The following is a 26,900-nucleotide window of genomic DNA, read 5'->3' on the forward strand; positions in this document are numbered from 1 at the left end:
GACCATCATTTTACAGATGAGGGAGGAAGGAAGCTCTGAGGTTGAGCACCTATTTGCCAGTATACATTGTAAGCCCAACAGACATGTTGCCCTGCCCTCAAGCTTTAGAAGAAAATGCAGACCTTAATCAAGTAATCGCACGGGTACGGGTGTGTGTGTGTCTGTGTGTTGTGTGTATGTTATGGCTAAGTAAGTATAGATAAATTATAGATAAATGTACTGTTCACACCTGTGATAAGTGCTGTGATGGAAAGATCCCTTATGAAACAGAAGACTGAGGGGAACCTGCCTTGATCAGGAGATGAGAGCAGCTGCCCTGGGGAATGGAAGTAATACTTGAGTTGAAAGCTCAAAAGGTGACAGGGGTTAACAGTACACCGTGGGCATTGGATGGTGGGCAGGTGGAGGGGCTCTGCTCATGGCTGCCTGGCTGACTGTGAATGGGAGGGAGGGCTCCCACAGGCAGTGATCTGATTCCTGGAACCTCAGGCAAAGTGCTGACTTAACCTCCGCGTTTGTTTACTCCTTTGCGACATGCAGGTAATTTCTGAGGGAGAGCTAATGTTTGTAAAGTGTTTAGCAGAGAAAATGGCAAATATCCAATAAATGAAACTATTGTTAATAGGTAGTATTTACTGTTGCAAATGAATTTCAAAATCCTACCTTTGGTAGAAGAAAAGACAAAGGGATAAAGAAGGAGAGATGGTGCTTCTCAAACCTGGTCAAGGGTTTCCTTTGGTTCTTAGGGTCTCTCCTCTGAACCCACTGCCCACACGTGCCGACAGTTAAATGCTTGAAGAGCACAGGGACTCTGCCATCCATTTCCTGCCACTTAACATAGTACTTGGCTCCGCGGTGATGGTTTTTTGCATGGTGACGATATTTGAAGCTGTAGGAGTGGATGAGACTGCCAAATTAAAGAATGAATAGCCTGGCCGTGGGAAACACCTGTGTTTATTTACAGTGGAAAGAGAGTGAGCAGCTGCTGCCAAAAAACTCGGATAGTTGGTCTCTACAGCCCAGGAGCGAAGGAGAATTAGTGCATCGAGGTCTGGGAGGATAAGGAGACTAGAGAAAGGGCCCAGACGTGATGAGACTGTTCCTCTCCAAGAAGGCAGTTTCAGTGGGGCAGACCTCAAATTGCAAAACTAAAATGTAGAGCTGGAAGCAGTAGGTGCTGGGTGCATGGATTTTTCTTTCAAAAATTCCACAGTGAAGGTAAGCAGAAGGAATGATTACTTTTAATGAGTTGCAGGCTTAAGAACACTGATTATTGTTTTTGTTTCTGGGGAGCTGGGAAAGCCGATCATGTTGACGTTGAGGACAGAGTTTCAGGGCACTCCTAATGAGGCAGGGTCCTGGAGGTGTGGAGGGGTTGCTAGCCCGAGTTGGCCAGACCTGCAAAAAGGTCCTGCATACGTAGGTGGGCACAATCTGGTCAAAGTGTCGGCCCTTTTTCTGGTGTCCCCTCACTGCCACTTTGTTGTCATCTCCGGACTTGCTGTAGTGCCCAGCAGGGAATGGGAGGCACTCAGACATTAGCTAAATGAAGAAATGGATGTGATCCCCAAAATGGAAGCTTCACCGATTCTCCTCTTCTCAGTTCTCTCCTTGAAAAGCAGGGACATTTTTGAGGCTTCACTGGCTTTGATAGTTTTATGATAATTTATTTTTTTTAAGTGTGGATGAGTTGGCAAGTGATCACATTGGTTCTGTTTTGTTGTGAATAAATAGTATGTCAACGTTTTATGCCGTTTCAAAAATGTTATTTAGAGTAAAACTTCCTTTGAAGCCACGACAGTCTCTTACTCAAAATATTTATTTAGGCTGTATTGTTTAAATATATATAATTCCCTTAAGGAGCAATTGTAGTCTATATAAATCTGAATTTAAAACAAATAGACCTCCTGGAATTCAGAGAAATACAAAATGGATATTCCAGTGCTTAAGTGTTTATATACAAAAGGAGTTGAGGTGTTCGAATGTTTGTATGTTTAGGTACAAAACGAGTAGAATTCGTGAAAAAGGATGATGATCTAAAAAGTATAATTCCCAAATGTGCCAGCTGTATAAAGTTACTTAGGAAGAGAAAATATTTGAATCATAAACTGGTTCTGAGTGAATGAATGAATAGTTGAACCAGTGAACAAATAAATATATATGAAAATAAAGCAAATCTATAGTCTCTTAATTTGTTCTGTACTGAATATAGCTATAATTAAAATTGACAAGTGTGTTTTAAACCCAACGTAAAATGAGGTTGTGTTTGTAAAATAATTAAATATTATGAAATTAATGATTTAAAATATGTGTGTCTTTTGTGCCGACGTTAACATAGAGTCTTTGAGAGATAGTCATTCCTTAATTTTGGTAAAGCAGGAGTGATTTTTAGTGTTTATGAGCTTCTATTACAGCACTTCTGGTATATAAATATCTTAATGTCACCGTGATTGCTACATCTGAATTTATAAAATATGTTGTCAAGTGCCTTGTTTTCAGTAGAAACCTTGCTCTCTAAACTGTTTTATTTTGTTTTACCATAGTGCAATCAAATTGCAAGTTCATTAATGAACATGTTATTTAAAGAAGCTATTTCTAACCTGGAATGTTCTGATATAGTGCTCAGTCAGTAAGCCTTTGAAGTTGAAATAAGAAATTTGGGGAGAAATATTTCTCCTTCTAGCCTCCAAATATATATATTATTCTTGCTTAGTCATCATGTCCTTTGCTTTCCCTGTTTCTTAGGACTACTTCCTTGAATCACTAATTTGTATTGCAGAGTTTTACAACCTAGCGAATATGTCATTCGACTGTTGACATTGGAAGAAAGGCCCCGAAATATCAGGCAGGTTATACAGTTGCATATTTTTCTTGCAGTAATAGAGGCACAAATTAGGGCTGGAGGTGAAGCCCAAAAGGAGTCTACAGCGAGGACTCTGACATTGGACACCAAAGAGGGACCGTGGATTTAATTAGTGTTCAGTAACCAAAGAGAAAGACTTTAAACCTGCCTGATCTAAGGCACAGGGAACAGTAAACGCCTGTTCAGTCTTATTCTCTGTACGTGGAATTTTGCCCAACCATGTTAACAATACCTAAAATACTATCTGTTACAAACTGAGACAGTTTATATAAAAATTCAACTGGTTCCAGGAATATGAGCATCTGGGGCTGTGTAAGTGAGTGTAGGTATCGGGCATAGCACTGCAGTTTCAGGTAGCCCCATGCCTCTCCCCAGTATTCCCCCACCCTATTCCCCCCAGATCAGCAATTATTGATTACATCTAAAGCTGTAGAAAGATCTTTTCCTGGCAGTTCAGGTAGTTACAGTAGATTGTTAATCTGTGAATGATCAGACTGAATCCCTTCTGTCTTCAGAATTTCCATGCAAATTAGAACTAAATGTATGAGATAAATTTATTAACTGTAGTCTGGGAGCATAGGTCAGCTTTAGCACAATTTTTAAGCATAGGTTTTTAATCTATAAAAAGTTACACTTCATTAATGCTAATTTTCTGTGGATTCACTTTATAATATAAACTGGTGAGGTGATTTTTAAAAGTACTTGTAAAGAAATGAAAGATTTTTTTTTGAGTGTTTCTCAGTATTCTAAGATATAGTGAATTGTTCCATATATAAAACATTCACATAAATATCTTTTCCTATTCTAGGGCTGATTTACAGACAAATTTAACCTTATTTTCTAACATCACCAGTAAAATAGAAGGAGGGTTGTTTTGTGTTTTTCAAAATAGGAATGAAATGGAATTAGTATATACGAAGAGGGGGAAAACAAGTAACTGGGAAGTGATAAGTAATACGAGAACTGTGCTAGGTCTTACTGGGCCAACAGGAGTGTCTTTCAAAATGTGTCTGAAAGATCAATAAAGGATTTGAGTGTAACTCAGCAGAAGAAAAGTAATAACCTAATGATATTATTTGTACACCATGTTCTACTTTCACTTGAACATTATTGTACTGGAATGTGTGTTTTTCACATTATTGCCAAGTGGATAAACTTAAAAGTGAGTATTTGGTTGCAGCAATATTTTTTTCTCTCTCTCTGGTCCCTGGCATTTTGTAGAATATGTAATCCTTTATTCTTATTAGGCTTGGTCTTCACCTCCAGTTTAAAGGTTATCTATGAACAGTGTGAAACATCCTATTGGTGAATGAGCTTTGTTTTCTAATTTTGGTAACAGATTTTGATGGTTTCAAAATTTCTTTTTAAAACTCTCCAGGTCCCCGAAGCCGTCAAAAATGGAAGTGTGGGGGCTCTTTGTTAAAATGGTGAAGAAATACAGTCCCTTTGACCAGATGCTGATCTGTCTTCCTCTCCTTTTCAGGCCATCCGCTGCACACTGGTAAACTGCACGTGTGAATGTTTCCAGCCGGGGAAGATTAACCTGAGGACTTGCGATCAGTGTAAACATGGCTGGGTGGCACATGGTGAGCAAAATCTGGGCTTCTCTTCCCGGGCTCATTATGTTCATGTGAGCCTGCGTTATTTTATTTTATTTTTTTTTTAGAACAGCCACTGGCCTGGAGGAGAGAGGGGTCAGCTGTGCTCCAAGTGTTAGTTCACGTTCAGCCCACAGCGCCCAAATAGCATATCCTCGGCTCCAAGAATAAGGCCAGGTGGGCAGCTCTCAGCAGAAGGGCGAGATGTTTATAGGACAGTTGGGCCGTGGGGTTCTGACTGAACACAGCAGCAGCCAGCAAGCACCAGGCCTGCTGGAAACGCAAACATACCACAGTTGGCCTCTCACGGCCTGGACCTCAGAGGGAAGCTGGCAGATCCTCTTTGCTTGAGGAGAACTCCCCCGTGACTGCTCACCCTTGTTGTCTGCCTTCGGGGCTGAGTTTATCCTCCCAGATGTTAAATTTTGTACAGTCTAAGGTGGGCCAGAGAGTGAACGGGGACATTATTTGGCTGGTATCTGAAAAAATAATCTGTAAATACCCCCTTTCAGTGTGCATGGGGATTGGAGGAGGCCGGCCTTGGTGCAGTGTGAGCTCTGTCTGCTTCAGTGTGTGTGGGGGGCCGGGGTGACCCGGGGCCGAGGCTGGGAGTGGGGGGGCTCTTAGCCAGAGGCGCAGAGCTCTTCCGTCCGTGGACCTTGACCGAGCCCATCGCATGTTCTTCTGTCTGGTTTGTTTTTTTACGTTGAGGCAAAAGGCGACTTGGAAATAAGCAAGGGGCATATTTTCTTCACTTCCTAGACTGTAGAATTTTAAAAGATAGGTAATGTTTATAGAAGAAATCCTGGCTTGAGACTTTTTTTGACAGCCTGGGGTATTGGCGCTTAAGTGGACATACTCTTCATTCCCAAGCAGCGCCAAGTATCCAGTGGGTTGTATTTTTATAAATGTCATGTTATTCTAGCAAGATCTGAGGTAACGACACCGGGCCATGCCTTGAAATGCTTTTAATTTGTCATGTATCTGGCCTGTTGGGACGTGTGTGTTGGTGTTGTGGGGACCTGGCAGCCGTGTTTCTGTGAGGGAGACAGAAGAGGTGAATGTGGTAGTGGCATACACACACACACACACACACACACACACACACACACACACACACATACACACACACACATACATACATACACATACACACACACATACACATACATACATACACACACATGCATACACATACATACATACACACACAAATATACACACACACACACACACATACACACAGTAGATATAGTAGTATGAGGGGAACGTACTGGAAGGAGTGTGCCTGCAGACAGGGCCATAGTCCCCCGGTGCCTCCAGGGACCCAGCTCTTTCCTGCTTCATTAACAAGGCCAAAATCTGTAGCAACGCTCTGTCCAGTTTGGAACAACAGTTGAGCTACAGTTACTTAATATGTAAGTGACTTCGTTCGATGATTTCTTCTGTGCTGGTTTCCTAGGGCTGCCATAACAAGATTCCACAGAATGGGGTGGAACGGGGTGGCTTAAACACCAGAAATTTATTTTTTCACGGTCCTGGAGGCCAAGACGTTTAAAGTCAGGGTGGTTTCATTTTGAGGACTCTCTTCTGGCCTGCAGATGGCTGCCCTCTCGCCGTGTCCTCACGTGGTCTTTCTTTGGGGCGCATACCCCTGCCGTCTCTGTGCATTTTTATAAGGATGCTGGTCAGATTGGATTAGGGCCCACCAGAATGGCCTCATTTTAATTTAATCATCTCTTAAAAGGCCCTGTCTCCAAATACAGTTATATTCTGCTGTGCTTGGGATTAAGCTTCAACATAGGAATTCGGGGGGAACACAGTTTGGTTTATACCACTTCCTAAATATCCTTCTTTCCCTGAATAAGCACTGGCTCTGCTAGGTAATAGCTTACGCCCAAACCCATCAAGAATCATGGAGGCAGCGCGGGGTCAAATCCTGGCTCTACAGCTTCGTTGCCGTGTAGCTCAACAGCACTGTATCTCAGGTTCCTCGTCTATAATAGAGGATTAGTGATGCCTACCGTGCAAGATGACAGTGAGAATTAGATAAAATATATGAAGTCTTTAAAATAAGTGATACAAGTTAAAAGTAACAGACTAGACAACCTGTGAGCTATAAAGCAGGGGCAGGTCAGTCATTAAACAAAGGACTTTTCATTCATTCACTCTCGTTTTTCTCAAAGCCATCTTGCATTACCATCATCGGTCTACTGTGGTAGCCTTGTGAGTATAAAAGTTTACTGTGTCACCAGTTTATTTTATCTCTACAACTTCCACGTGCAGATTACATTAGTAGTGTAATAGGGGAAAAAAGCAGTATTTCTTCTTTCGTGAACAACATAAATTATCCCTGGCTGGCGGATGTTTCTAAGATTTTCTGAGGGATGTGGTTTTTTTTTCCACCAAACTTGAATAAGGTATTTCTGTTATATCAGACTGAGGTTTTCCTACTGTGTCATTAGAAATTCTGTGTTTCTGATACATTAATTTCAAAGTTTCTCAGATCTAACTTTTTCCTCATCACCATTATCACCTTGACTTCTTTTCCCCTACCACTAGGGACATACCTGTATACAACTCAAAATATGCATGCACCAATACACAAAGCCCTCCTTTCCCCCGTTCACTGGGAAAATATGACAATGAGGGGTTGGCTCCTAGCTCCCGAGTTGGCGGTGGGATGAGAGCACCCACTCCTTATGCCCTTGGCACTTCAGCGTATTGCTTCATTCTCTGCCCCTGCACAGAAAGCCCTAAAATCATGTCTCCAGTCATACCTGCTCAGAGCTGAGACACAGCCGTCTTCCTGGCTGCCTTGCTCAGTACAGTGTCCTATGGGTGGGACAAGGAGGAAGGAACTTGTTTTCTTTACTGTGTGGATTTTTCTCTGACAGTGGCTGGAACAGCAGTAAGACAACTGAGATACATCTCACAGAATTATTTCATCATATCACTGAACACACTCCACCTGCTATTATACTGTAAAAAAAATTAGTATTTGCTTCTAAAAAAGAACTAAATGCCAAACCAAGTGTTATCTACAAAAAAGATGAATTTTTAGAAATGTGTTGGCCTCTTTTGAGTAAATGTCTTCCTGTCTCCTTTGTTACCAGCAGCTTCAGTTTCTTCATAAGATGTTGAATTTCATGGGTCATTATATATTATTCATACACATATATACATACATACTTACACTCAGCACTCACTTCATAGCCTTAGGTTGCTTTGTAAACCTACTTGAATTGTTGACATTAGTTGCTTTACAAAAATCTTGAGAAAAATGTTTTAAAAAATGAAAAGGAGTTAAGTATTTAATTGATCATACTGTAACACCTGAGCTTTGAAATTACTCACTGAGCTGAGGTGCTAGTCATCAGTTACTTCTTGAAATCTTAGCACCATTGAGTTAAAGGGAAGAAAACCCCAAAACGATTCCTTGACTACCAATAGGTATTTCCCACTGAATTAATAAAGGATTTCCTGCTCTTTTTCCCCTTTAATGAATTTCAGCTCTTGCACTTTGATAATGAAAACAAGGCTTTATTGAATTTAAAATTATTTTAAAAAACTTTTTGGGGTACAGGTTGTCTATACTGACAGTGTATAATGACCCACAGTTTCTAATTTTGTCATTTTTCACAATCTTTGGTTGAAGGACTCCAGCATACTGCCCCTTAATTCACTTAACAAGTTTATTTTTTTTTCCTTCTTTGGTTTGCATTTTTTCTATGCTTTTCCTTCATTTGCCTAAAATTATCAGAGTGAGTCTGGAAAAAATTTTTTTAAAAACCACATTTCCTGCAAGTTTGATTTTTCTTGGTTCAACAGTGCCTAAATAAGATATCAGCGTAAGAGCAGCAGTGGGCTTCTTTACTGGTGACATAAATGTTGGTGTTGGTAGAAATTCATTTGCTGACATTTTGACCCTTCCCCCCCATACTAGTATAGTAATTCGGCCATTCACAGAATTGGAGCTTCAGCCAAAGAATTTACATAGTCTTACAAAGGAGAAAGAATTACTGGGATATACCCAGGGGTAGAGTGGTGGGTAGGGAGACGGGAGGAAGGGTGCTTCCTACTCATTCTCCTCTGAGTAACCTGCTTCTAGTGACGAGTGTTACTAATCAGACTTTACTGACTTTGAAATACTCGAGGTGGGGCGTAAGGGTGTAAGGTACTCGCTGTCCCATTTTTATCATTTATTATTTGCAAATTAGTATTAGTTTGTAGTCTAGATGATGACTTTATTTCTAAACCATTTAATATAAATAAAGCAGTAAAAGTTTTAAAAAGTAAACTGTTCAAAGATTTTAGGACGCATTGAATGGTAATCTAAGAGTACTAGAAAATTATTATTTTTTTCATGATGAGGTATATTTGATTTGCTGAAAGAGGTGGGCTGATTTTAGAAAGGTAATTTATTTAGAATTTTTCTCTTTGCTTCATCAGTCATTTTTACTTCTGACAAAGCCCATTTTGTTCACACTACCTTTAAAAAAAAATCCCCTATTTCTTGCTATGTCTAGTAAGCATTTAGCCAGAATATGAGGCTTGATGAATAAAAAATATATTACATAGCTTAATGAAGCCCACAGTAGCTTTCTTGGTACAAATTATTTTCTTTATAGAATACTTAGCCCTTAAGTACTTGAATTACTTGCTTATCAAGCCAGCTACTTTCCTGCCAGTATTCAAACTATTAAGATTTTTTAAAATGTAAAATGAACAGGCTGGGCCTGTATCATCTGGATCATCAGTGAATAGATATTTATTAAACATACGTCCTATGGAAAGTACTGTGCCAGGTATCCCTTGATTCTTCAGTTCTGTGCCACAGAAATGGTGAGCCGTATAAAGTTAATTTAGTGTCATATACCAACCAGCTTTATGGTTTAATGTCCTGTAAGACTTAATATTCATATAATCCATTAATTTCAAGCCTTTCTTTTTTGTAATTCACTGGAAGTAATTTTTCTTTGTTTTTTTTTTTTTTTTCTTCTTTTCTTTTCTTGGCATCTTTAAATTTGAATTCCCAGCTCTTTGCTTGACATGTATTATTGGAACAGGGGTATTTATAGAGACACTCACCCAAATAGAAAATATAGGACATCCCGTTAAATTTGAATTTCAGGTAAACAGCGAATAATTTTCTAGTATAAACATGTAGCTTGCAAATTTAGCTGAGTGGTCCTGTATTTTTATTTGCTAAATCTGGCTAGCATGCACCTTAAAAGAAAACCCTAGTTAGGCTTAATTTGCATAATTAAGTCCTAAATCGGAGCCATTGGTTCTGAGCATTCTATAATCAAAAACCTTTTGATTATGTTCATCCTACATTTAGAATCATGAGATCTCGGTATTCTGTATACAGATTCCTCAGATGTGTTGGCTGCCTGCTACTTTACAAGGATTTTAAGCAGGGTGGATCAAAACCAGTAATTTTTTATTTTATCCCATGAAAGAGTCACATGTCTTTGTTATTTGTCCCAGTCTGTGCTCTTTTTACGAATTGTCTAAACATCTGTGAAAGTAGTTCATCCGCAACTGGTAACTGTAATGTTCTCCCTGACTTGAGTCCAAGGGCCAGTGTATAATTAAGTAGGAATCTTTCCTTTTCCATTCTCTTTTCTTCACTAGTCTTTCCGCTTCCCACCCCAATAGAAGTCTTCCGTCATAAGCAGTGAAGGGTGACATTCCTGTCACATCATGCTTATTTTGAGTAATGCAGCAGCAGTTTCTATAAGATCATTTGTAAATTTGTCAAGATTAAGAGAGGAAGGTGAATAAAACAGAGTATCCTCTGACAAAAGAAAATAGTGCGCACAGATATTAACCTGCAGGAAAGCACCAGCCTCCCTTTTACCGACCTGGAGATTGTCCCAACAAGAGTGAATTTTGCTTTGGGAGGGAATTGTTGCAGAGGGGTATCGGGGATTAGTTGAAAAGTGTGAAAAAGGTACTAGCTTCAGACTTTAGCACAGAGGGGGATAAATGCAGGCTTTGACGCGGCAAAGTGAGAAGCTGATCCTTTGGGAAGATGTAGATGGTCATGCTCCCAGGGCTCTGCTTGGAAACACGTGACTAGAAACCTCCAGGCTTCTTCCTCTGGTGCCCTGGTTTGGAAAATATGGCAACTAATGGAGTATCTGCTTAAAAGAATTTGTGTTTCTAGAAGATTTAGTTCTTCCAGGTCATGATGCTGAAACCTGGCTTGTCTAGCTGCAAAATTCTCTCTTAGTTAGGGACACTGGCTTTTAGCTGCTTCTGAGCTCTGGTGGGGCAGCTGGATCCTGGTCTCTCCATGGACAAAGTCCTTGAACATCTCCCCACTTATTTTTATTTCAGAGAGCAAACACAAGGCCGTTTTCCTGCCTGGCACAAGGGGCCGCCTTGGCTTGACCTGAGGGCACCATGCCCTCCTCTGCTTCTCTCCTTTCCTCCCTGATCACAGCTGATAAGAGCTGTACAGGGAGGACATCCTCACAAACATGAAGGTTTGCTGCTTGATTAATGTCCTTAACTATGTCCTTATTGTGTCCCTGAGCTGCTTATTGTGATTTGTTTCTCAGCCTGCCCACCTTTGGGATGGTGCTTTGAACTCCCTAATTTTTTTTTTTTTAAATCCCAGCAGAAACAGCACTTCCTCTTCAAAGTCCTAGATTCTCAGCCTATTAACTCCCAAGTTTTGTTACTGTGTTTTTTTCTTGCTCCATCTTACTCAGATGGAACGCAAGGTGGGTCTGGTAAATCCAGTGCCGGTCCACTGCTTAGGACTTTGTAGGGAGCATCTTGCCATTGAAACCTGCAGAGCTGGAGCCTCAGGGTATGAAGAAGCTTCAGGTCCACAGATGGGAGGTAAGATAGAGACGTACCTAGGAGTGCAGCTCTGTGTAGGTGCCCGTCCTGGCTCTACCTCCTGCTATTGGTAGGACCTTGGCCAGGTTACGTAAACTCTGCATTCTCATCTGTGAAATGTGGGTAATGACACTGCCTAGTTTGTAGGATTCGTTCTGTCATTAAATGAGATAATCTACTTAATGAGTGTTAGTTCTTATTTCTTAGTTCTTACAGAAATAAAACTTCAACCTTGAGGACATGACAGATATATTTTATCAGTTTAAGTGGTTAAAAGTTGGGTGTGTTCAGGCCAGTGGTCAAATCCCATCTCAGTCTCCAGTTAGTGAGCTCAAAAGTTCTTTTCTCTGTAAACTCATAATAATAGGAATCTACCTGAATATCACAGTCAAGATGTGAAGAGGATTAAATGAAAAAGTGGATTTAATATTAATGATAATACCTAGAGCCTCATGAAGGTTTTCTTCAGTGCCCAGTGCTGGAGTGAGATCACCAGGTCCTTTGGCGATGGGGCCAAGTGTTCCCTAGGTGATCTTGTTTTTCCCAGCAAATTCAGTTTAGTGTCATACCTTCCATTTCCTCTAAAATGTCACGTGAGCCCTTATTTGAATAGAAGTCTGAAGCTTTTTTTTTTTTTTCCAAAAGTCATGTTCTAAGACGTGCACATCAGTTGAAATGAATTGTAGGAATACTTATCTGTTGAAAGTCAAAAACAACAGAGGTAGATGAATTTTAGTCAGGGTTAAGTCTACTTTTGCCTATTTTCACACCTGCACTCTTGCATGTGAAGTGCTTTGATGGGCTAACCACTTTATCATTTTATTGCACTTTATTACATCATAAATTTTTATATCTTGCTAACGATCCTACAGGAAGCTTAATTGTTTATAGGAACATCTTAATTAACTGGAGTTCACCAGGTTAAGCAGAACACAAATTGAAGGGGTTATAAATGAAACATCCTTAGCTCTTCTCGTTTTACTCAAGATGCACTGTTCAGGTAGTGAGGAGATGCTACTGGGTCGTAAGGACCCAGGACCCCTCAGCAGTGCTCTCAACCACTCTTCCTTCTCCTGTTGTGTCACAGTGATGACTTCCTCTAAGCGTGGGACATCCCCCCACCATACCCCACTCTACTCCTCCCCCATTTGAAGAGTAGACTCACTGGGTGAGATAATTATGGTATTTCAGAGAAATTCTGACTTGTATCCTGGGAGACGTAAACTCTTGTTTGTGCAAGTCACTTCTTACCAGGTTTTGTCTTCTGGGAGGGTAGAAGTTTGTAACTCTTTAGAAGCTTGAGTTAATCTGTCATTAGTGAATGTACAGCCAAAACACTGTCTAGAAAGTTTTAAGGAGTTATTGCCACAACTGGATAGACTTGTAAGCAATGTCTGTTAAGCGGCCCAGTAGTAAGGTCCCTCTCTCCTTGGAGCTAGTCCTTGATACACAGGGAAATCCCTACTTTGGCCTTCTAGGTCTCCTAGCCTGCTTGTATGGTTAAGTGAGACTACAAAAACAAGTGTAAACCCATTTTACTGAAAGGACAGTTTTGTTGGGCTCTAAGTTCAATTGGCCAAAGGATGACTCAGGCAATCCTAGACCTGGCTGTCCAGTAGGGAAGCCGTGATTGTGAATTTGAGTACTTGAGATGTGTTTAGTCCCAACTGAGATATGTTGGGAAAGTGCACACTGAATTTTAGAGATGTAAGCTTAAAAAAAGGTAAAATATCTCACAGAGAATTTTTCTTATATTGTCTACATGTTGGTAAAATTTTTGAGATATTGGGGTAACTATTGTTATAAAAATTAGTTTCACTGTTCTTTTCTTTAAAATGAGATTAGAGAAATTAAAATGACATATGTGACTTGAATTGTATTCCTATTAGACGTGGCTGTCCTAGATCCTCAATGTGAGATAATGCATTTGGAGGACTGAAGCTTAGGTTAAACTGGTTTGCTGATAGAGTAGTTAAGATTGGTGTGAAAATCCTAAAAACCTGAATCCGGGCTCCTGTGCTCCCTTCACTCAGCACTGTAAGCTCTTTCCCAGTCCTTCCTGCTTGCACACCTGCTGCACCATCCATCTCACGTCTGCTCTTTGCTCTGCCCTGGTCATCTGGGAAGCGGGATCTCCTCCCACCAGTAGCGATAAAGTATTCCCTTCTGTATACTCTCAGCACACTTCACTGGGACCAGAAGGGTGATTTCTGTAATACCCCTCCACTCGCTTGGGACGTCTTCATCTCTGGGTGCTGGTAGCTACCGCAGCATCTCTCACGGTTGGTGGGGAGAGCATGTGGAACAAAGGCTTATGGGAACTCCTCCCAAGTGTATCTGAAATTCTCTGGTTCCTAATTGCCAGTTTCTTTTCCGGCCACCTCTTCCCATTTTAAATAGTAAGCACAACCTGCAACCACCCTGTCTTCAGTCACTGTTTCTGTATTTTTCTTTTCCAGCGCTCACTCTTTTTTCATCTTTGCTGTTTCCCTCTGTCTTCAGACAACAAAACAAGGGAAAGGTAGGAGGGAGGTTTTAGTAGCCTAACCAAGAAATAAATTTTAGAGAATTTAAATTTGTGTGATCATTAACAGATGGGAGCATCTTTATTTTATTCAGGAAATAGGGTCTCGTGTGACATCTCTCTCACTTTTATTTAGTAGTTCTTCAATATTCCTTTGCCGGCAAAAAATCCTCCCTCCTTTTGGCTGTTCGTGTTCTCCACTATGAGTAGAAATTAAAAAACAAATCAACCTCTCACATAAAGGAAAACACCTGTTTGGCTTGGAGAAATTGGCCAGAGAGGTCTTTTTCCTGAGAGGCCAAAAGCGACCATCACAAGGCCTCTTATAAAAAAAAAAAAGTCAATTTTTTTTCTTCATTTCATGTGAGCATTGGCAGAAACTCTGACAAGCAGTTCTTCATATTTTATTATGTTCTTGTCTGCAGAATCTCTGTCAGGCAAAAACCTTGTCAGCGGAAAACCTGTCGTAGGATCAGAGGAGACAAAAACAGGTGTCACACAGGCAGTCAAAACTGAAGGAAAAAAAAAGATTAGGCTAAAGAGAGAGAGGCAGACAATTACATTAATGCCATTGCTTTTATCTTATAGATGTGTGTTATTATCTCGGGGTGCTGAGTGCGCAGTTGCCTCAAAGAAAAGTAGACAGGAGACAAGGGGAAACTTGATCGTTATTAACTGAAGAGGCAGTATGTCAAAGCTGGATGGGGTTCAAAGTTTTGCAAAAGGGAAAAAAAAAAAATACAGGCAGCCAGCAACGGTTGTGTGGCTCTGCTTTCGGCTACATACACCTAGCAGCAATCTAACATTTTCTACTTGGAAACAGATCATAGAGAACAAAATTAATGAAAGATTTCATTCGGAGGTTTGGGGAGTAGCATTCATCCTATAGACACGCGACGGAATCATAATCGTTTCTCTCATAAAATCCTGCCACAATGTGAGACGTGAAGACAGGCATTTGTCAGTTCAGCTGTGTTGTTTGGATATGTTTAAAACACCTATTATCAACACACTTTTAATTAAAAAAAAATCTATTAAGAAACCCTTTTACTAAGTGTGAACATCTGTACGTGCAAGCTGTAAATTAGGAGATCACATATGTGTGCCTCAGTCAGAGACTAAATGAACTTGGCAAGTGTTTTCTATGACCAGTTTTTAAGTACAGTAAAATATCCAAAGGAAAAACTGCTGCATTTTAAAGTTTGGAATTTTTTATTGTGCCCTTTGGTCCTGATTAATGGAACTTGTCTTCCAATGAGAATTGAGAGTCATCACCATCATCAAATTGGTAACCAGGGTTCAGAGAGCTAACCAGTACCCTCCTCGGTTTCTTTGTGTTCACATCATTTCAGGAGACTTTTGGGCTCCATGAAGTATTTGTGATGGGATCAAATAGTTTCATTTTGCAAGTGGCTGAAACTGGAAGCTATTTAGCCTTGTTGATAACTCATATGTGTCAAGTAGTAGAGAACAGGATGGTAACTTTTAAGGCCTCCCTCTGCTCAGCCATACATCGATTATATTAGTGGAAAAGCCGGCAAGCATTGCTTTAGTCCTTCACATTTTCTACTCAAGCGTTTTAAAAATTGGTTACTTTAGACTTTTCCCAAGACTGCCTTCTTAGCCTTTTTTTTTTTTTTTTTCAATGAGCAAATCTTTATATAGAGGTCTTTTATCCCGCCAGTCACGGATGCAAAGCAGTTTGATACTTGATATATGCATTAAGCAAATCCAGCAATCCAGAAGAAAACACACATCAGTGTCAAAAGTGTGTGTGATAGGCCAGAGTTTTAAGGGATTACAGTGGGGGGGGGGATTGATTATAGATTTAGAATGAGATTTCAGGCTGACTTACTGGGAGAGAGCAGGAAAAGTACTTGTGACACAAAAGTGACGTTCATTTAAAAAAAAAAAAGACTGAATATAATCATTTCTTTCTTTTAGGTATTTCCTACCAGATGCTTGCTTTTTGTGTCACTGCTCTCTCTGTTTTGAAATACTTCTTCACTAATGAGATAGAGTTTAAAGCATATGTTCTATCAAAAATAAATATGCCTTGTGTTTACAATGTTTTCATAGTAAAATTCTTATACAGATAGATGCTGCTTCAAGAAAATTTAAGCCTTTAGAGTTAATAAATCGGGATTAGGGAAGAATTCACTTTTTGTTCATTGTGTAAAAGGACTCACGTGGTCCGTTCAGGTAGCATATTTCAGTAGTTACTTTTAAAGGGGTATGTTTTGTAGTTAGTGTACATTTAATTCATTGATCTGTGAATTAAGTGAAGCAAGGTTTGTGTGGTCGACTTTCAGTTGGCCTTGGCGATTAGAGATTGGCTGGAACAGCAGCAGTAATAAAAACAGTCCCCAAACCTGGCTTCAGCGGGGAGATTGTTTACTCAGTCTCTTCCTGGCCTTACTGTCGAGTTTGCAGACTGCGTTTTCTCTTTCCCCTTACCACCTTCTGACGGAGTGGCTTTAGGAGAGGAGAGACGTGTGCCCAAAAGTTGGCCAATGGAAGGAGGAGGAGAAGTAAAGCAGGGACCTGTTTAATCTCGTAGCCAGGAGAGCGAGCTTCTGAAGAACCCAGCGATGACAGTCCGCTTTTATGTGTGCCTCAGCCAGGCTTTAATGATTTCCAGTCTGTTGTGAAGGCTTTATTATGCATAAGGCCACAGGGGGGAAGTGCCAATCAGTCTGAAACATTACCTATGTAGTCTCAAGTGGAGCTCGGATTCTACCCTGGCCTCATTGTGGGTGCGGTGGGTGCATATCCACGTGCTCTCAAAGCCACACATCAACTAGGGAGTGATGAAAATCCACAGGACGGGGGGCTCCTTGGAACAACTTCTGTCCCCTTTCCCTTTTTACAGGTAAGGATCCCATTCCTAATGGACCATATGAGTATTCGTACACATATCCCTCATGTATTAAGGGACACGGAAAAATCAAGGACCATTCACATAAGGCATATAAGGTGTAGTAATGTAATCAAGGTTTATGGAAACTCAGGTGGTTTTTTGTTGTTTTTTGTTTTTTTGTCTTTTTTAATTTTAACTTAAAAACACTGACACACTATTTGTTTAAGAACAAAGAAAGCCTTTCACACATATGGGCTGACAGTTTTTATCACCAGACTTGGGGATCAACTCTTTCAGCTCCGTGTCATTGCTTTTCTTCTTCCCTTAAAAGTATTCTAAAAGCAAGCCTTCTCTTGCCTTGGTATTAAATATCCTGATTAATTCAGCCTTGACAGTTAAGAGTTGGAAAGTTGTGACTTAAACGGAACATGAGTTACTTTGTACTTAATTTGCTCCCAATTACTTAGTTCTTTCCCCCCAAAGTAGTGAATGAAACATGCAAATCTAAATATTACTTCAAGGCATAAGGACTTTTTCTCTTAGTAACAGTCATCGTCTGCCTTCCTGATCGATGCTTTCATTCACTAAAAAGTTTTTAATATGTCATCATTGCCATTTATTAACGCTCTCCCCAAGTGCTGCAGCTTTTATTACGATCTGGCTTACAGTCTTCGGGTAGGTTAAGCCTTTGCCTTGTGCCCTGATGCTCTTGCCTAGTAAGAGACCTGAGTCTTATAATGGGAAAGGATTGATGTTATAATGATTCCAAAGGGCCCCTTTATGATGAAATTCGAAATACGCAAAATCCCATTAAAGCTGTAGAAGTTCATGGGCTGGCTACATTGAAATGACATGTCATTATATTGGGTATGGTGTGCATATTATAAAGTGGGGTGTAATTGGAAATGATTGGTCGTATTAGAAAGAATGAAGAGCCACCCACCCTCATAAATTCAGAGGTTATGGTCTGGTTATTTGAAGTAGGAAAGGGAACAATATTCTGTTTATAAGTAATCAAAACTTAAAAATCTGACCCCAGAAATTGCCCTAATAAAATCCTGTCACTAACTGTTTTTATTCGACTCTTAAAGTAATCGTGGAAAGAATTCCATAAAACAGCCCTTTAAAGACACACTGAAATGTTAACCTATTAGAAATTAAAATCGTATTCTAGGACCCAGAGCTCCTAAAAGCTGACCACTTGGTGCTGTTCTAATTTGGAATCCTAAGGGGGGTTGAGGCAGGAGACATGGAGTTCTCGAAACAATTAGCTTTGCAGTTTTGGCCTTACTTGGCTTTCTCCCAAAAAGAAAGAATAAGGCTTCTTTAATTTTTTTTTTTTACTTGTAAAATTGCTTCAAATTAGCATTTAAAAATTTAAAAATATCCAAGACAGAACTGGAAGTTAGTGAAATAAAAGGTTGCCTTTCAGACCGTTTTCATACAAATTTTTAATTGTTTTACTCTGCGAAGTAGGTGGCTTTGAAAAAATCATTCCACTTTGCTCAGTTTTATTTTATTGAATGGCTATAAGCTTCACACCAGCATGCCTGAACAGCTCTTAGATGGGTCCACCGGACATCAGGGCCTGAAATGTTCTAGCATATTCCCGTGAAAACCACCTAAGTCACTTGAATTTGGCTTTTAAAGAAAGTTATGTTAAAAAAAAAAAGTTGTGGAAAACTAAGAACTATAAACTATCACTGAGAGCCAATTTTCTAGGATCAGTGAAAAGCACTTTTATACTCCTACATTAAGAAAAAAAAGGTATCTGAATATGTTCTTATTTCTGTGACCTTCACAGAAAATATTGGAAGTGAAGTCTGTAGAATTACAGGTTTACATTTATTTTAATTTATTTGAAGGTTTGGGGAGTAATTCCTGTTATTAAAAATCGAAATAAAAAAATAGTTATTCACATTTCATTTGATAGATGCAGGTTCTTTTATAACCACTCCTCACACACCGCCAGCACTATTTTACACATTTGAAAACTGAATTTTATAAAGGACATTACTTTGTTCTTTAAGTTAGCAGTGTCATTAAAAGTATGTATTTCTTCACATTTATTACATATTTTGCATTACATTTTATACGTATTTTACATTTACATTACACACTTACATTAATGAACCACAAAAATTCCAGCTGTTGTCCTTACGGTGATTCTGTTCTTGACAGAAATGAATTTTCTTCACACTGACTTATGTGTCTTTTTGGGGTCTTGTGGCTTAGCCACCACTTTCCTTTGGAAAACTGTAGATCCTGTCAGAGAGTTGATTGAAATTATATCCAGGCCTCAATTTCTCCTTTGTTTTATAGTCAGAAAACTGCCAGTTTAAGCTTCTGTTTCTAGCATTTTAAAGAAATCCGGGTAAATTATGTTCCCTCAGTAACCTAATTCACAGTTTAAGAAGCTCTTATTGTATGAATTTTTTTTTCTTTTTCTAACTAGTATCTGTTATTGTGCGGTTTAACCCTTTGCTTTTTCCCAGTAAAATTCTGCATACTCAAAAGAGGTTAATTTATCTGTTTGCTTTTTTCTTTTCCTCCAGGCCTTTTACAAATGGAAAATCATCTTTTCTTTGTAGATGCTGTTGTTACCATCCTACTGTGTTGACTGCTCTCTTGCCCCTTTGCAAAAAAAGTCTGTACAGTTGTCCTTTGGTATCTGCGGGGGGTTGGTTCCAGGATCTGCATGAGTACCAAAATCCATGGATGCTCAAGTCCGTTATATAAAGGGCTGTCGTATATGCATATAACCTATGAATGTCCTCCCACATCCTCCATGTATTATAATCATCTCTAGATTACTTATACAATGTAAATGCAATGTAAATAATTGTAAATATAGTGTAAATGCTGGGTAAGTAGTTGTAGCAACTACTATCTGGCAGATTCAAGCTTTGCTTTTTGGAACTTAATGGAATCATTTTTCGTGAGTATTTTCCATCTGCGGTTGGTTGGATCCATTGATGAGCACCCATGAATATGGAGGGCTGGCTCCGCTATACCTTTTCCTACAGCTGGGAGACCATAAGTCTAGCACCTGGATCACAAATCTAGTGATCTGTACTATGATTTTCATAATGTCTATTCATCATAATCTGGTCTCTGCACCCTGATACTAGGGTGTTTTCTTTAACACCACTAGATTTCATACTGTTTCCACCTAGGAAGCCATTGGATGCCCCCAAATAATGCTGGAAGTGGTAGGAAAGGGAATAAATTAGGCAACTGTAGTCAGTTCCTGCCCAGCTGGCAACCCCATCTCACTTCCTGCCACATTATCTACCCCCACTGTTCTCTAGAGTAATGTAAAGAGCAAAGGAGAGGGCTAAGAAAGAGGCATGGGTGAGATCAAGGATTCAAGTCACACATGTAGCCTTTCAGTGCAAACCCACCATGGCCTTTTCCTGTTCTTTGTACACTAACTTTCTTCGTCCACTCAGCAGTATGAGGGCTGAACACCCTTGACTGATTACCCTTCAGATATGGTTGCTGAAGCTCTTAGGATAGAATAGGCCCAGAAGCGACCCAGTAAATGAACAACATATGGTTGGGATGTATGTGATGGGTACACGTAGATACCACCATGGTTGAGACAGTTTGCTCTTGGATGAGGGGTCCCCCTCCAAGTTTCACAGAGAAAGAAAATAGAACTTGAATTGCAGCTGGAAAGAAAAGATAGTTTAAAGGTAAACAAAGAAAGAGGAAAGGCCCTTAAGGAACGGCATCGAAAATTAAAAAATCTGAAAAATATAGCTCAGCGAATGGAACCCTGCTTGTCTCTCCAGCCTCATCATGTGCTGCTCCTCTTTGGTCACATCCCAGCAGAACTGACTTTGCCTGGGACACCCCATCCCTCCCTGATTAAATTGTGTTCTCATGTCACACCTGGGGTATAACATTGTGTGTGAAGGTATATATATATATATTTTTTAATGGCTGCTTTCTTCAGTAGTTTTGTTGAAAAGGCAGTGAGAAGCTCTCTTTGGTTGGAACAGAGAGCCCATGTCAGAGAGTTATTAGGCTGGAGAGTCCTGGGTCCAAGGTCCTCTGACCCAGGTGAAGGATTTGGCATATGGGAGGGTAGGGCTGGGGCATTACTGGAGACTTTTAAGCAGAAAAGAGATATTCTAAGCAGTCTTTGGAGAAGACTGACCTGAGAACTGTCTTAAGCCAGAAAGAATGGAGGCAGACCAGACCACCAGTTGTCTGTTGCAGTAGGGGACTTAGGAAAGTCTTAAAAGCCTATACTAAAGAGGGCAGAAAGAGGTTAGGCCAGAGGAGGGATTGATCTGGGGGAACTGCAGTGGGAAAATTTATGGGCTCTAAGTAGTCAGGGAAAATTTTGAATGTTCATGCTATATAAAGTTCAGTGAGAGAAAAAACAGGACAGAAATTTGTAACTATAGCGTGACCTCAGCTGTATAGAATTATGGATGAAGAAAAGGAGATGCAGCTACATCAGCATGTAGCCAGGAGTTGCCTTTGGGTGGTGGGACTGTGGACGGTTGTGTTTTGTTTTTCTTGAATTTTTTTTTTTTTTCAGTGAGCATCTATGATACATACAATCAAAAAAATCACAACAAAAGTTTGATTTCAAGCGTTCTGGTGGCCTAGTTTCTTTGTCTTACCTTTCACAGGAGTAGGGGTCAAGTACAAGTTAGTAACTGAGGGCCCCTGGCTGGGGTAGAGCTCAATTTATAGGTTAGGGATCGCCTGCAGAGTGTAGGAGTAGCTGGATTCCTCGAGGCAGAGCATCACATGTGGGCAGCTAGAGAGGCAGCTGCTCTGGAATCCTGATGGTTCCCCTACATCTCAGTTGACTTCCCCGCCAAATCCCCAAGACTAGCAAATCTCGGTCATCCTGTAACCCTGCTTCATCTTCACTCCAAGCATCTGTTTTCTTCCCTGTTGTTGTTAGCTTCCTCTTGATTCTTTGTTCTCCTTTTCTTTCTCTTTGAATTAAGGTAGTGGTCCTCAGGCTATTGGCTTGCCTGCCCCAAGAGAGTTTTGAAAACAAAGAACCATCCTATGCCGAGTAACTAGCCAAGGTCATAGAGCAGGTCAGTGGCAGAGCTAGAATTTAAACCCTTGGAGTCTGGCCCTAGAAGCTCTATTCTCAATCTGGAGGACCACAAGTACTCTTTAAACACTGGTAACTTTAAATCACTGTTCTGAGTCATAATTTTTTCTCCTTAACTCTTGTTTCCAGTTCACTGTCCCCATAATATTACCACAGATGAAATCATGTTCACTGGAAAGTCCCTTATCATTCAACTTATCACACATGTCTGCAAGGAAAATTAAGAAAATAAAGTAAGTGGAAATTTTATGGTTTAATTTTGATCATCAAGAGGAGTAAGAACAAAGCAATATAAATATTACAGATTTTCATAATTAAACATAAAGTGGATCTTTGTTAGAAATACATCAGTCAATAAAATGGATGGGGCTATAGATTTTTTTCTTCCCAGATTAGTTAACGTGTCAGTAAATGCATAGTACTTACTGTGAGAAAGAGAAAATGTACTCTATCCATTCTTTGCCCATTTTTTCAATTTTTACAGATGTAAGTGCTTGGACACCTGTTCACATGAATAGGTGAGACTCGGAACTTTATCGCATCATCATTCGGTTCTTAGAAATCATTTCAGATTATGTGCAACAATTACACAGTGATCAATTAGTTCTGTTAAAAGGAAAGAAATGGAGATCATGCACCTTATTACCCAGATGTTGTTATAGTCATTAACAAGATGTATCAAATGCCTATTTATAAATTTAGCTCTTAGTTTTTCATTCAGAGGTGTATCTTTTGTTTTCATATACTAAGGAAAAATTGAGAAAATAAAAATACTGTATTAGTTGTTCAGACAACTTCTGCAATGTATCTTTTTTTGAAAGAGATACTTTTATGACTGCAGATTTAGCAGTCTTAATAAAAATTTCCATCCAGTGATCACGGTCAAATCAGGCTACCAAATCAGACTTAATTATCATTAAAAAAAAATGAACCCATGTGTCAATTCAAATAAATGTGCTAATATGCATTTTGAGAAACTTTATAAAAACAACAATAAATTATGGACTGCATTTCATAAGGATGGATTACTAAAACAGTTAGTAAGTAGTAATGATGCATTGTAATGTGTAAGTTAAGCTTTTTATAAAATGAGGAATATGTTACAAGTCATGGTATTACTGTGATAACGTCGTTCCCTGTACATACCACAATCTCGTGTTGAATTTTAGGAACAAAGTAAGTAATAGTCATATTTTACAAAAAACTTTAATTTTGCTAGATCTCATGGTCAAACTGTTTAATGTATTTAATGAAAGGAGAAGGTATGTACTGCTAAAAATTAAATGCTTTGGCATTTAGATGGACTGCATTTAGATCACAATCTATTTTAATTTTATTTTTATGAACAGAATGTGGAAAATATTCAAAAGTTTATAAGATGAAAATGATAATTAATCCTAACCAAAATAAATATTTTGAGAGTATTTGATTAGATGGGTTGTAACTACCTTATTAAATGATAAACATAGTCTCCGAAAGAAATCATGCAAAATTCCTATTGATAGGTTTTATGCAGTGTATCTTAGAAATTTCATAGGTCTGGGCAAATACTCAAACTGAGTTTAAAAGGTTAGGCATCACATGTGCTCTGGGGCTTTTCTTCGTAGGTGATGATACCTCGTACAGAAAAGTATCAGGAATAATTGGAAAGAATGGAGGGGAAGCCATTTTCAGTATTGGACATGTCTGCTTTGCTGTCACAGGTGATACCGCCTAAAGAGGGAGCCGTTATGAAAATAGGCAGGAACGCACAAGGCGAGTGCACGACTGTTGCCCCATTTTACCTTGTGTCCGAATTTCAGATATTCTAGTGTAGATTCAGATACCAGGTTCTAACTACCCTTTTCTTTGGATGTGTGTAGTCAGAGAAAGAGGGCCCTTTTCCAGATTCTTGGTGCTTTTATTAAACGAGGCTTCACAAAGCAATTCAAATTGGCCGTTATCTGGCACCCGAGAGAGCTTTCCACCCTGGGCCAGTGCACAGTCTAAGCCAAGTCAGAGGGTGCCTTTATTTGGTAAAGGAGGAAGGGTGCACTTTTCAAAGGAGAAATGGGGATGGGTAATCCTCGCGACTAGCCGGCCTGTTCTCAAGTGGATCAGTTTTAGGAAAGAGTAGGGGATTTCGGAATCTGGAAATCGAGTCCTTGTGTCTGCCTATCTGAGAAAGGCCTTTGCATACCCCAGGTTTAGGCCTATCATTATTTGAAGTCCACTGAGTTAAGGCATCTCCCAGTGGAGTATTGCAAAATTTCCTACTCTGTTCAGTTAAGTCTAGGCCATCCCTGCCCACAACTATCTCTGTGGTTTTCAGTGTGGCATATGTCCGGGGGTTCGTCAGCATCATCTGTGATAATTTTTGAAATGAAATGGGACCATCTATCTCTCTCTTGCCCCCTTTCTGTAGGGATCATGGCTCTGTGGCCATGTGCCCCAAGCTGACAACTGTTGCTTTAAATAAACTTCTGGACTCCCGTCAGAGTTTGACATCTAAATTTATAAGTCATTTTCATCTTATAAAAGATTTAATATTTTCTGTATCCCACAAATAAAATTCTGTTATAACCTTTCCAGAGCTTTTGGCCTTTGGTATTAAGGTTTCTTATAGACTGCCCATCTGGCGTTTTTGTATTGATCTTCAACTCTTGCTGCAAGTCTGACACATTCCTCCAATATTCAGTTCTCTTACACACACCCCGTCAGTTCAGTGGTTCTCAAAGTGTGGTCGCTGGCCAGCAGCACCAGCCTCTTGTGAAGACTTGTCAGAAATGCCGGTCCTCGGTCCCCACCCCTACCCAGTGAATCAGAAACTTCGAGGGCCGGTGGCCCAGCGATCTGATCTGTGTTTTAACAAGCCCTTCAGCTGGTTTTGATGGACACAGTGTTGGAGAACCCCTGCCCTAGTTCCACCTGCCTAGATTGCCCTCCTCCTTTCTCGCTTGCCGAATTCTGGGTCTCTTAGAAGAGGAGGCCTTCCCGGCAGAGCTGCCCCCTCTTCTGTGTCCTGCAGTTCTTTATCAGATCTCTTTTTCAGCATAAATTACTTGTGCATCTGCATGCAGCGCCTGCCTGATAAGCTGTTAAGTGCCAGTGAATAAATGAATGTATGCATGAATGAAGGAGAAGAGCATCTGAGGAGGAGTGTGATCAATAAGGTCAGCTGCTCTGGCGTGATCGTGGAGAATAATGAAGGGGAAAAGCGATTGGATTTCGTGGTAAGGCAGGTGATGGTGACCTTTGAAATGCTTGCTTCAGCAGAGTGATGGGCAGGAAGCCCAGATTGCTAGGAGTTAGGGGCTTCCAACATTGATGAAGACTTGCACGTTTCCAGAGTTGCTTATTGACTGTTTACCTGAACATGTGGTGGAAACAGAATTTCTTGGGAGAAATAATTAAGTGACGTTGGCCAGGTACTGAACCTCAAGGAGCCTGTCATCTCTGAATAGGCAGTAATAGTTGTTCCTTGTCCTTTGAATTTTTTAAAGGATTAAACATCATTGTAATTCCTTAGAATGATATCTGACATTTAGTTAGTACTTAAATGGTCATTTCCTTTACTACCTCCTATACGACAATTATTTTTATTTATTAATATTGTTGATGGTGTCCATCACCTTTGCAAATTTGTATGAGACAAATTGTTAAGGGTATCCTTGTTCCAGTCATTGGAGAAATTGTGAATCGCATTTAGCTTGGAACTAACATACCTTCCGTTGAAGCACTGACAGCTACTTTGAAATTGTATGTTATCCAGCTGAAGGAGTACCCCAAAAGGTGGTGGTCTTAGTCAAGGCTGTTTTAGATACAAATGACAGAATCCTACTTCAAGCAGACATAAAAAGAGAGCGAGAGAGAGAGAGAAACTTTGTTGGCTTGTGTAACTGAAAATTCCGGGGATAGGACCACCCTCAAGCACTGCCATGTCTGTGTCTTCTGGATCAAACGGTATTGTCAGACCTCAGTCTTCCCAGGCCATCTCGCGGCCCAGCTGTCTTCTATGCAATTCTCATTCCCAAGCATATTTGCCAGTGACAGATTTCAAGGAGAGGGAAGAACTTCTCAGCAGTTGTAACTTAAAGCCTGGATTCACTCTCACTGTTCAGACTTAGGCCACTTGCCCATTCTTAAACCATTTGTTGTGGCCAAGGAACTGGGATGTACTGGTTTTCCAGGCCCAGCTTCAGGAATATTCTGTTCTGTGAAATAAAGAGTCCTGCGTGTAGGGAAGAGTGCTTCCCCAAAAGGAAATCCAGTCTCTGTTACCAGAATGAAGGGGATGCACAGCAGGCAAGGCAGTTGATATTGTCTAATTGTATGGAACAGTGCTTTTTCAGACTGTTTCTGTGAGCTCTAGGGATCCCACTGAAGTGCGTAAACAGGGGAAGGGAAGAAGAGAGTAAGTCATGGTGGGAGGTTCTCAAATTCATGCTCACTCTAGAGTCACCAGAAGTAGCTTCACTTTCATGTATTTTTATAGCAAATTCCTGGTTAAGATTTCATTTGAAGATGGAATTTCAGCAGTACCACTGATATAGGGCCATTTTTGCAGCTGGTTGGGCCCATAGCTCATGAAGGTGGGTGGCCATCGTTTCCTACTCTGTCCTGCTGAACAAGTTTTTGCCCAACCTTTCTTTCATTCCTGTTAGCCCAACTTGTGTTCCTAACCCAACTGAGATCCAGACTTGATTCCCCACAGTCAGTCAGGAAGACCATGGCATTAGGCTGAAGTCCAGTTTTCAGTTTACTATTTTTATGACACTCGAAGAATCAGTACTTAACCCTTTGCCCACCAAGAAGATATCCCCAATAGCTGTTGAAAACTTGGCGACTCACTATGTTCCAGCAATCATAAAGCAGGAAATTTTGATTCACTGAAGAAATTTGATGGAGCATAATCCTTGATGATGTGTTTATGCTGAAATTTGCAGTTGACATCTGCAGGCTGGGCAGGTTAATTTTTCGAGCTTTCCTCTGTGGCTCATCTCAGTAACTGCTTCTTAAAGCACACTCTTGGGACTTTTTCCTTATCTACTATTGACTTTCTTTACCTATTTGACCTGCCCTTTCGTCTTCCGTATCAGAGCCCAACGTGGCCAGGTACCTATTTG

At 40.1% G+C, this 26,900-nt stretch overlaps 1 protein-coding gene across 5 annotated transcripts in view; it reads left to right on the forward strand.

Moving 5' to 3' along the window:
* Positions 1 to 26,900, forward strand: part of BNC2 (basonuclin zinc finger protein 2) — a 478,550-nt gene that overhangs the window by 325,149 nt on the left and 126,501 nt on the right. For all 5 annotated transcript variants that reach the window (XM_064490189.1, XM_064490190.1, XM_031449664.2 and 2 more), the window contains one exon: positions 4,347 to 4,449. In XM_064490189.1, coding sequence (XP_064346259.1) covers positions 4,347 to 4,449 — 103 coding nt within the window. The remainder of the gene's footprint in view (positions 1 to 4,346; positions 4,450 to 26,900) is intronic.

Source organism: Camelus dromedarius, chromosome 10 (assembly GCF_036321535.1).
Source record: "Camelus dromedarius isolate mCamDro1 chromosome 10, mCamDro1.pat, whole genome shotgun sequence".
NCBI lineage: Eukaryota > Metazoa > Chordata > Mammalia > Artiodactyla > Camelidae > Camelus > Camelus dromedarius.